We start from the raw sequence: 8,595 nt of genomic DNA, 5'->3' as shown, positions 1-8,595 counted from the left end.
AATAAAAGTGGAGAGGTTCATCTCTCACCCAGGTTTTCTGGCCTGTGGCAGATTATGACCTTCTCTTCTGCGCCTCCACAGCCACAGGCCCCAGGTCTTACAAGGTGTGTTCCCTGGAAGCAGGGGCTGTGCATGCTTACTGCTGTGCTCCTGTGCCTGGTACACTGCCTGGCACATAGTATGCACTCTTACCCTATGTGAATGAATGGAGATCTGATCCTAAAGTCCATTGTATTATTAGTAGACCAGTTGAGGTCCAGAGCGGGCAGTGGTTTTCCTGCAGCTTTGTAGAACGCCTGAGACAGCTCTGGGTCCAAAGGTTGGAGCTCCTGACTCCTCCTACAGAACTCTTTCCACCACACTCATGCTGCCTTCCTAAAAAGCTAGCCCAGCCTTCCTCCCTCTTTCTCATCCAATTCCTCTTTCTCCTCATTTCCTCAAAGTTGCTTCTAGCCTGGTTTGAACACTGTGCTGCGTTTCTGTTTCCTGTGTAGCAACACAAACTTAGAAGCTTAAAGGGATATGCATTCGTTGTGTCACAGCTTCTGGGATCAGGAAGTTTGGGCACAGCCTTAGTGGACTCTTTCTGCAAGGTCTCACAGGATGCAGTGAAGATGTTGGCTAGGCTGTACTTTTCCTGGAGCTCAGAGCACTCCTTTGACCTCACTGGTTGTGGAAAGAATTCAGTTCTTTGCCGTTGTAGGACTAAGGTTTTCTTACTAGCTGTCAACTGGAGGCCAGTCTCAGAATCTAGGCTTCCTGCAGTTTCTCTCCTGTGACAGCTGGACTGTTCAAGGCTGGCAGGAGAGCCCTGTCCCTCTTCCAAGACTTTAGGTGATTAAGTTGGGACCACCCAGGATAATCTCCTTTTTGATGAACTCAAACTTGAATGATTTGGGATCTTAATCACATCTGCAGAAGCCCTTCATCTTTGCCATGTAATGTAAGTACAGACATTTATTGCAGCTCAAGGATTATTCTGAGTGGGAGTCATGGGCCATCTTAGAATTTAGTCTTCCACAAACACATCTGTGTTGGGCCAGTCCCAGGGAAGTTTGAATCTGGACAATAAATGAAGCACATTCCCTATATTTCTTTTTTTTACTTGTGGACATTTTAATGAACTTCCCTCCATGCAGCTTCAAGCTACCAGGACACAGTACCCGATAACACCCTTAATCTTCTCCTCAGCTCTTCTGTTGAAGAATTTGGCCTTCACAATGACAGGCTGCTTTGAGAGCTTTCCCTTCCCCAGAACTTTGTAGTAGCCCGATCACACCACATCAGTGATAGGAGCAGCTCCAGTCTTGCTCTTGGCAGCATTTGCCTGTGTCTGCTCACTGACCAGGGTCCACAGTTTATCAAGGTTGACAGTTGGGCAGAAGCTCTGGTTCCTCTTTAGGTGGTAATGCCTCATACTAAAGTAACCTGGGTGATATTTGTCTAAGTTGATCCTGTGATGATGCAAGCCACCAGAATTCCTGTGCCCCCACCCCGCACCCACTGCCCCAAGGTGTTTCCTGTGTTTGCCAATGCAGCCGTGGCCATGGCTCATGTGGCCTGAAAGTTTTCCGGTTTTCCTCAGTCTGGATGGCATGTTGGTGGCCGAGCTGCAAGAGGGAGTCTCTTGCGAAGTCTCCCACATTCCCTATATTTTTTGATAACTGTGCTAGTCTTTTTTTTTTCACTTCTTTGAGCTCATCTTCTTCCTCATTTCCTTTCTCTAAGACCTTAATGTGAGGTATATGCCAAGTCAAGTGTATGATGATCGTTATCATAAAGGGCAAGTGACTTCAAGATCCTGATTAACAAGAATGGCTTCTCTACCTAACCTATATTTTTTATTATTTGGCACTTAATGTTTGGTTCTTTGATTGATTTCTTCTCAAAACTTCCCCTACTTCTATCTCTTTGATAATGAAATATTTTTAAAATGTCTGCATTTATTCAGCTTTTATGCCTATATGTTCAAAGTTCTTTATATGAAAATAAAATTTATTGTTATACATAAGAGCTTACATCTGGCAAGGTATGGAATCTGAGAATGTTTTGATCCCACCTTTCTTTTTGGGAGGTCTTATCATATTACATGCTGGTGTCTAGATGTTAGCTCGTGACCCTGGAGGAGGAAAGTTAGTGTCTGTTCTACTGTTTCATATCTCTGAGTCTAGGGTCAGAGTTCATTCATGTGTATGCAAATACAGAGGGGATCATAACTTCTGAACTGTCTGTTCCTGGTCACAGCTGTTCAGACTCTGCTTGAGGACAGGTTACAGAAGGGCAAGGCTAAATCCACATTTTGCGGTGTGAAAATTTACCGTGAGTGTGGTGTCACCCTCAGAGGATCTGAAGCTCAGCCAGGAGCTGTACACGTTCATCAGCAGGGAAGCAGGGCACCTCCTGAGCCTGTCGTGAGGGACTCCTTCCTCAGCCATGCATATTGCCACCCTAGGACTGCTGATGGTGGTGGCAGTGACCGAATTTCTCATTGGCCTGGTTGGAAATGGAGTCCTTGTGGTCTGGAGTTTTGTAGAATGGGTAAGAAAACTCAAGGAGTCCTCCTACAGCCTCATTGTCCTGGGCCTGGCTGGCTGCCGACTTCTCCTGCAGTGCCTGATTATGGTGGACCTAATACTGTTTTCTATTTTCAAGAGCTGCATCTGGTTTCGCTATATCAGTGTCTTCTGGGTTGTGGTCAGCCAGGCCAGCCTGTGGTTTGCCACTTTCCTCAGTGTCTTCTACTGCAAGAAGATCACGACCTTTGAACACCCTGTCTACCTATGGCTGAAGCAGAGGGCCTATAGCCTGAGTGCCTGGTGTTTTCTGGGGTGCCTCCTGATCAATCTGCTAATTATAGCCGATGTTGGCTTGAAGCCCCACAGTCCTTTCCAAGGAAACAGCAGCATTCTGTACTCCCTTTCAGACTGGCAGTACCTGTATATATTACAGCTCAATGCAGGAAGTGGGTTTCCTTTCTTGGTGTTTCTAATTTCCTCTGGGATGTTAATGGTCTCTCTGTATAGACATCATAAGAAGATGAAGGTCCATACAGCTGGCCGGAATGATGCTCGAGCCAAGGCTCACATCACTGTCCTGAAGTCCTTGGTCTGCTTCCTTATACTTTACTTGGTTTACATCGTGGCCAGCCCCTACTCTATCAAATCCAAGACTTCTCCTGTTGATCTCACCACTATCTTCATCTCAGAGACAGTCATGGCTGCCTATCCTTCTCTTCATTCTGTCATATTGATCATGGGGAATCCCAGGATAAAGCAGGCTTGTCAGAGAATCCTGTGGAAGACAGCGGGCCATGCTTGGAAGTCCTGAGGCTTGTGAGCTGCAGAGAAAGCAGTGATCAGGATGCTCTTTTGAGACACTCCTTTGATAGATCTCTATAAGACTTTTATATCTTTTAAATTTTTCCTTTTTTCACACAAATGGGCAACAGAAAATACAGAATAAAATTCAATACTGCCAGGCTGGTGTGGTTCAGTGGTTTAGTGTTGATCCATGAACCAGGAAGTCACAGTTTGATTCCCAGTCGGGCATATGACCAGATTGTGGCTCAATCCCCAGTGAGGGGCATACAGGAGGCAGCCAATCAATGATTCTCTCTCATCATTGATGTTTTTATCTTGCTCTCTTTCTCTCTTCCTCTTTCTGAAATCAAGAAAAATATATTTTAAAAAATCAAATTATTTCTCTCTTGGCAATGCAAAGTACATTATTTTCATGTATTATAGAAATCAACCCCGGAGGGCAGAGGCTTGGGTGGAGGTGGGCAAAGGGGGAGAAAATGGGGGACATCTGCAATAGTGTCAACAATAAAATATTTAAATAAAGAGAAAAAGAAAAAAGAAATTAATACTTGGGCTTTATGTTTGGTAAAAGGATGCTCTGTTCTATATATATATATATAGTAAGTAATTAATTTCTTTTAAAATTACATCTATAAGTTACATTTTTCTATTATAGAAAACAGATTAGGAACAATTAATTCAGTGATTATGAATTTTATGAAAATTCACCTATGCATTAATGTTAGTCATTTTGGATAAGCTTTTAAAAAAGATATAATCTAATAATTTTCTCACTTACTTAAGATAGTAGGTCTAGTTATCTAATTAAAAAACAACAACAAATCATCTTTATATTTCTGGAAGGTTCTTTGTGTCATAAAAGTCAGTTAGCCACCATGATCTGTATTAAGCTTCAAAGTCCAAACCTGGACTGGGGCAAGAAGGGTGTGAGGGGCATTTGCGTCTGCTCTCAAAAAGAACACTTCTCATTGAAGAGGTCAGGCCGCATCCTCTCTGGTCATGTACCATCCACACTGCCCACGCTGGCATTTCTGCAGCCTGAAGCTGGAGTCTGAGCATGCATGTCTTCGAGTTGATGTAGAGTCAGCTCCGTAGCGTCAGGAACTCTGTCTACTTTTGTTTTCTTCTAGGTTCCTGGTGCCTAGAACACCATCTAGCCCATCATAGGCACTTAGTAAATATTTTCTAAATGATCGGTTTGCTGTGCTCACTAATCTTACAACTTCTCTTTCTCTTTATATTATAAAGAAACTGAGGCCCAGAGAGGGCCATGGCCGGCGCAGAGGTTCCTAGAGAGCCTATGGCAGTGCTGGGACCAGAGCTTCGTGTCCTGACTGCTGGGCCAGGGCTCTTTCCTGGACATGCTACCTTCCTGAAGAGCTAGCTTTGCCTTCCCCTGGATCCCATCCTTCTCTCTATGTACTTTCTCAGCCTTAAGTTTTAGCCTTGTTTAAACACATGGCTTTAGGTTTAGTTTTAGGGGATCTGGAATCTAATGGACAATCCTTAATATACCTAATTTTTTTTTCACTTCTTATATACCATGTTAATCTATTTTATTAATCTATTCTCTCCAACATGAGTCTTTTCCTTACTGAAAGTTGTGGACTGAGGTTCATGGTAGGCCCATGTGGATGCTAATCCTTAAGGGGAGAGCTGGCTCCGCTGACACCACTGTGAGTTGTGTGAGGTCAAGCACCATCTTTTGCCTTCTGGGATAACCCATCTTTTCACGTAGAGAGATGCTTCTCCTTGGTTATATTTTTAGTAGCAGGATGAATTTTTCATTATGCCATACCTATGTTTATACAGATGTCCTTTGTGACCAACTGTTGTAATGATAATAATAGTACCTAATATATTTTTAGGACTTTACATTTTATCAAGTATTCTTGTATATAGTCCATAATTTAATTATGTTTTAATAGCAACTCTATGCAGTTAGTGATGCTAAGCCCATTTTATAGACAAAAATACTTGGGCTGGAGTGATAATTGTCTCAAGATCATCAGCTATCAATTGGTAAAAATGCAGGTAAAACAGTCCCAGAATTTTGGACTCCAAGTCTTGTTGTGTATTCCAGTAAATCTTAAGTCGCTCTTGTTCATACTTGAAAGAATTTATGCTAGCCTTAGCCTGTGGAATGCTCAAGTTTAGGAGTATTTAAACAGATTAAATAAGCAACTAATCTTGCAAGTTTGGTTTTGGCCTGGGAGTCAAGGTCAAATCATGACAGATGGACATTTTTAAGACTTGCTTTTCCTAGGGATAAAACACTTGCATTTTCCCAGTCACCTTTTGGGATTGGATTTCCTTCCTTTTCTGAACCTGATTTAGCTCATGATGGGAGTGAGGCTGCTTTGTGTTTTATCCAAGAAAACAAATCTGGAGGCAAATCTGTGTTCTTGACTTGATTCCTATGTAATTAAATCTTTTATAGTTTGCATTCTCAGAGCTGCAGCACTGCAGTTGGCTCCATGCACACTTGTATGTACATATTACTATACTAGCATTCCTGTCTATCATGGGGTATGATCTGTGACGATGTGGCCACAGGAGGACTGAAAAATATTTAAATGGTGTAGAAAATGAAGTGTTAATACTTGCCCATTCTACTCTCTAGAATGTCTCACTAACCAAATATAGTCATATTTTACCATTTACCTTAGTTCTTCCAGTGATTATTTTCACAACTCAAAATAATAAGATTTGCTTCTCTTACTTGGTTTTATCAACTTTGAACTTTGACTTCTGAATCCCATTCATCAAAGTTGGGGGAGTATCTCACTTAACCACACGTCTGTTCCCCTCTCCTAAATTTGATTAGTTTTATTTATTTGTCATTCTACCAATCATTCATTTTAAAACTTTAAGTACTTTGTTTTTAAACTTTATTTATTTGAACTACAACTTATGACAGTATCTACAGAATCTGAATTATGTAGAAGAAAGTAATTGGCGCTTCAACTCTCCTATACTTCTCCCAGGACCCAATTCATATGTTCAACTTCATATGAGATAGTAAACCTGTTGGAAGAGAATAGGCTATCTCAAAGAATCCATGGGAAGGCCAGAGAGTCAGTGTCAGTATGGGAACTAAGAGGGTTTAAACCTCTGAGAACACAACCAAGTCACTGTACAGGACTGATACTGGCACCACCCCCCACATTGCACCTGTCAACGTTGGGTCTGGACACTGCCACTGCCTCTGTGAATGGGTCCCTTTGTGTCACAACTCCAAGGTCCAAAATCCTGGCCATGGGCCTCTGGTTGGCTGACTGTAGGTTAAACTCCTGCCCTAGTGGACATTCCTGGGGAGAGGACAAGTCTGATTTCCCTTCAGTACGCAACAATTAGATTAAGCAGCAGAATCGACACAGCTGATGATGAATTGATGAATGGGAAGACCAGTTCAAATAACTCTCTTAGAAGGTATTGGGAAGTAATAAAGAGATGGAACATGTAAAAGAGAAGAAAGGCTGTTTGCCACAGAAATAACAGGGTGGGGGCAGAGCAGTGCCTAAATCAAAGAACTTGTTTCTTTGAGCTCTTCTGGCAGTGATTCTGACAGTGAAGGTGACAGAGTGAAAGAGGAAGAAGCACATTACTCCAGAAAAAGCTGTAAAGAAGCAAAAGACAGATGAAACGTCAAGAGCTCTGCCATCCTCCAAGCAGAGCAGCAGCAGCAGACAGGGTAACACGCCTCAGGTTGGGAAAAAAAGGCACGTCAGCATTGGGGACTTTAAAGGAAAAGGCCTATATTAGAGAATACTGGGTGGATCCTGAGGTGAACTGAACCCAGGAAGAAAGGTGTTTTCTTTTTTTTTTTTTTTTTTTTTTTTTTTAAGTCCTGAGCAATGGAGCCAGCGGGAGGAAAGGATTTTTGACTTTGACGATACAGTAAGAAATGGTGAAATCAGAGCCATACAAAATCTGCACTGTTTTAGTTGTTTTTAATCTATCTTTTTACATTGGCTTTTGTTTTCTAAACGTTTTTTTCCAAGCTATTGTATTTTTGGATTGCAGAACAATTTGCAGTAATACTTTTTGTTAATGTGGTTTATTAAAAATGTTCTGAGTGAAGCTAATTGTCAACTTTATTAAGGAGGATTGCTTTGTGCCCACCACCTAGTGTAAAATAAAATAAAATCATAAAAAAATATAAAAGAAATAACAGGGTAAGTGTCTGTGTAACTGGATTCCCAGAAGGAGATGTTAAAAATGAAAAGAAGGAATAAAGTATTTGAAGAATTAATGACCAAGAATTGCACTGAGTAAATAGATAAAACAAATAAACCAAAAAAAATGAAAAAAACTAGATTGAAAAGGCTCACAGGGTGTGAAACAAGATGAATAAGTTGGGACAGAACCCTTCACTCTTACGCACATTATAGAAAAACTTAAGAATATCGAAGATAAAAGGAAAGCTTATAGAGCTTTACGAAAGGGCAGATCCAGAATCAGCAGACTGCAGGTCAACAAGATTCTGCATTACATTTTATTCTAGTAAATGTTTTATTCTTAATTTCAAATGACACCAAGAAAAAAAGTTTAGAAAAGTTTTTTTCTGCCTAAAATAAAATATCTTTGGGCTTTAAAAAATATATATGAATGAATAATATTTAAAATGAATAATATTCTATATATTATAGAATATTCTATATATTCTATATATAGAATATTATTCAGCCATAAAAAGGGAAGAAGTTCTCATCCATGCTACAACATAGATACAAATTGAAAGCATAATGCTGAGTGAAAAAAGCCTGTCATAAAAGACTATATATATCATATGATTCCATTTACTATATGAAAGGTCCAGAGTAGGAAAATCTATAGTGATTGTAAGTAGATTGGTGGTTTCCAGGGGCAAAATATAGAGAAAATGGGTAGTGATTGCTTATGTGTGTAGAGATTCTTTAGGGATCATGGAAATATTCTAAAATTAAGTAGTGGTGATAATTGCTTAACTCTGTATGAACAAACACTGAATTTACACTCAAAGACATATTAAAGACATTAAAGACATAAAGATTGTTGCAATGTTTTAAAGGTAGAACTGGAAGGATTTAGCTATAGAATGGATATGAGATATCAGAGAAGAGAGGAATCAAAAGTCATTCTGTTCCATGCCTCTGTACCTATTTTGTTTATCAGTTTATTATGTTCATTAGATTCTACTCCTGAGTAAGATCATGCAATATTTGTCTTTTTCTTATTGGCTTATTTCACTCAATATATCTTGGGGGTGGAGGGAGATGGGAAGAGATTAACC

General features: G+C 40.3%; 1 protein-coding gene and 2 pseudogenes across 1 annotated transcript; 2 read left to right on the top strand and 1 right to left on the bottom strand.

Annotated features, from left to right (window-relative positions):
* Positions 1–1,141: 1,141 nt before the first annotated feature.
* On the bottom strand, positions 1,142–1,597 carry LOC118665731 (annotated as a pseudogene).
* Positions 1,598–2,433: 836 nt separating this feature from the next.
* TAS2R5 (taste 2 receptor member 5) lies at positions 2,434–3,327 on the top strand. Its single transcript, XM_036327026.1, has one exon. The coding sequence runs from the start codon at positions 2,434–2,436 to the stop codon at positions 3,325–3,327; it is 894 nt and encodes a 297-aa protein (XP_036182919.1).
* Positions 3,328–4,195: 868 nt separating this feature from the next.
* LOC118666610 lies at positions 4,196–7,361 on the top strand (annotated as a pseudogene).
* Positions 7,362–8,595: the final 1,234 nt, after the last annotated feature.

This window comes from Myotis myotis, unplaced genomic scaffold (assembly GCF_014108235.1).
Source record: "Myotis myotis isolate mMyoMyo1 unplaced genomic scaffold, mMyoMyo1.p scaffold_m19_p_11, whole genome shotgun sequence".
Lineage (NCBI taxonomy): Eukaryota > Metazoa > Chordata > Mammalia > Chiroptera > Vespertilionidae > Myotis > Myotis myotis.
Note: the sequence above shows the minus strand (reverse complement) of the source record. Positions and strands in the feature narration are given on the sequence as shown.